General features: G+C 39.0%; 1 protein-coding gene across 1 annotated transcript; it reads right to left on the bottom strand.

Moving 5' to 3' along the window:
* Window positions 1–276: 276 nt before the first annotated feature.
* On the bottom strand, window positions 277–1,095 carry LOC121966942 (serine/threonine-protein kinase N1-like; the record flags this gene model as incomplete). Its single annotated transcript, XM_042517011.1, has 3 exons — window positions 277–419; window positions 555–631; window positions 1,033–1,095. Coding segments are annotated over 3 exons (283 nt in total), but the record flags the coding sequence as incomplete, so codon positions are not given.
* Window positions 1,096–1,730: the final 635 nt, after the last annotated feature.

The following is a 1,730-nucleotide window of genomic DNA, read 5'->3' on the forward strand; positions in this document are numbered from 1 at the left end:
TTCATATCTATTCATAAATACGAAATCAATATACTTTCGCTCTTGGCTAGTGTTGGATATGATTCTTGATGTTTGATCTGTTATTTGATCGTTTACAGTACAGAGTGATAGACACAGTGGGATTACAGCAGCTAAGGTTTGCTGGTAAGATTCGGACAAGGAGCACTGAAGTTGCATCATACTATGAGTTTTAGACCCCTTAAAATAACAAGTTTGTAATTTGTGTTCAGCTTTCTCGGCACAAACACTTTAAGAGCTTTGTGTATTTGTTCTCACCTCTCCCACCAACATTTCATAGATGAGGACCCCCAGTCCCCACCAGTCAACTGCTCTAGTGTAGGATGTATCTGTTAGGACCTCCGGGGCCAAAAACTCTGGAGTCCCACAAAATGTGCTGGTACGGTCCCCAAAGCCCATTCCTGCAGACGGAGGCAGACAGAAGAAACTGATTGTGGCTAAACGCTTTCAGGGGAATTGGTGAAGCAGGCAGTCAGGACTCGGAGGCAACATGAAAAATAAAAATGAGCCCATCTGTTATTAACGTCGATACCCACCTTCTTTGCACAGTCCAAAGTCAGCGATCTTCACGTAGCCATCTGTGTCTAGCAGCAGGTTGTCAAGTTTGAGGTCTCTGGGAGAGAGGGAAGGTAAAAAAACGTATCAGAGAATCCGCACAGTGTTTCATCAAACACAGCTGAGAGCACACGAGGAGTTTAACAGAGATACAAACAGAGCAACAGTTCCCCGGCTACACTAGCTGCTCTGTGAGACTCCACTGTGGCTGCACTTAACGCTAACTTCAGCATGCTGAGGGCTCTGAAGGATGTCGGCTTGGTGCGTGTCAGCTTTAACATGCTCACCATTATGTTTACCAAGACAGCTTCTCCATCGGGCTTAACGCACACACATCTCATGCACATATTTGCATGGATACATGTTTTTGTAGTCTGTTGCTTCTTCACTAGGCATAGATGACTTTTTTACACCCCAACTATCATGTGTGGAAACAGGATTGTGTGAGGCTGCACTCACCTGTACACAATCTTATGGTCATGAAGGAACTGAAGTCCAAGAACTACGCAGGCCGCATAAAACCTGAAGTCAAACCAGAGAAACATTATTACAAACCTGCAATAAAAAAAATGTAAAGCTCATACTGATGACTACTAGAATTATACTAAACACATATCTTCAGTGCCAAAGCTGCAGGCTTTTGGTTTACTTTTTGATTACTGAAAATAAATGACTTAACTAATAATTCAGAGGAAGGACTAGACAAACATTTTGCTTCTTCTGGCTCCTTTTTGATTATGAAATGTTAGTTAATGTTGCTTATTTAAAATCTGCTATATAGTTACACTATTGTATTTTTCATATGCATATTATTTTTTCATAAAATATTCGAAATAAAGTATATTCATTTCAATTCAATTTGCTGGATAAACTGGACACCATGGAAATTTTTATTTTAAAATGGTGTAAAAGCCAGGGTTTTTCCAACTTTTATTTACTTTGAGTGTTTTTAATAAGATTATATGTGAAATATTTTTTTATAATATTCTGTAGACAAGACAAAAATAAAATACGAGAAACACCTTTTAGTATGATATAGTTCATAACAACACCACTGTTTAAGCACAATTTCACAACACTCACATGCCCATAAAAGCACAAAGAGTTTTTGGTTTTGTGTAATTGTTTCTCTCGTCCAAACGGGCCACAAAAACAAC

The sequence above is a fragment of the Plectropomus leopardus genome, unplaced genomic scaffold, assembly GCF_008729295.1.
Source record: "Plectropomus leopardus isolate mb unplaced genomic scaffold, YSFRI_Pleo_2.0 unplaced_scaffold26384, whole genome shotgun sequence".
Taxonomy (NCBI): domain Eukaryota; kingdom Metazoa; phylum Chordata; class Actinopteri; order Perciformes; family Serranidae; genus Plectropomus; species Plectropomus leopardus.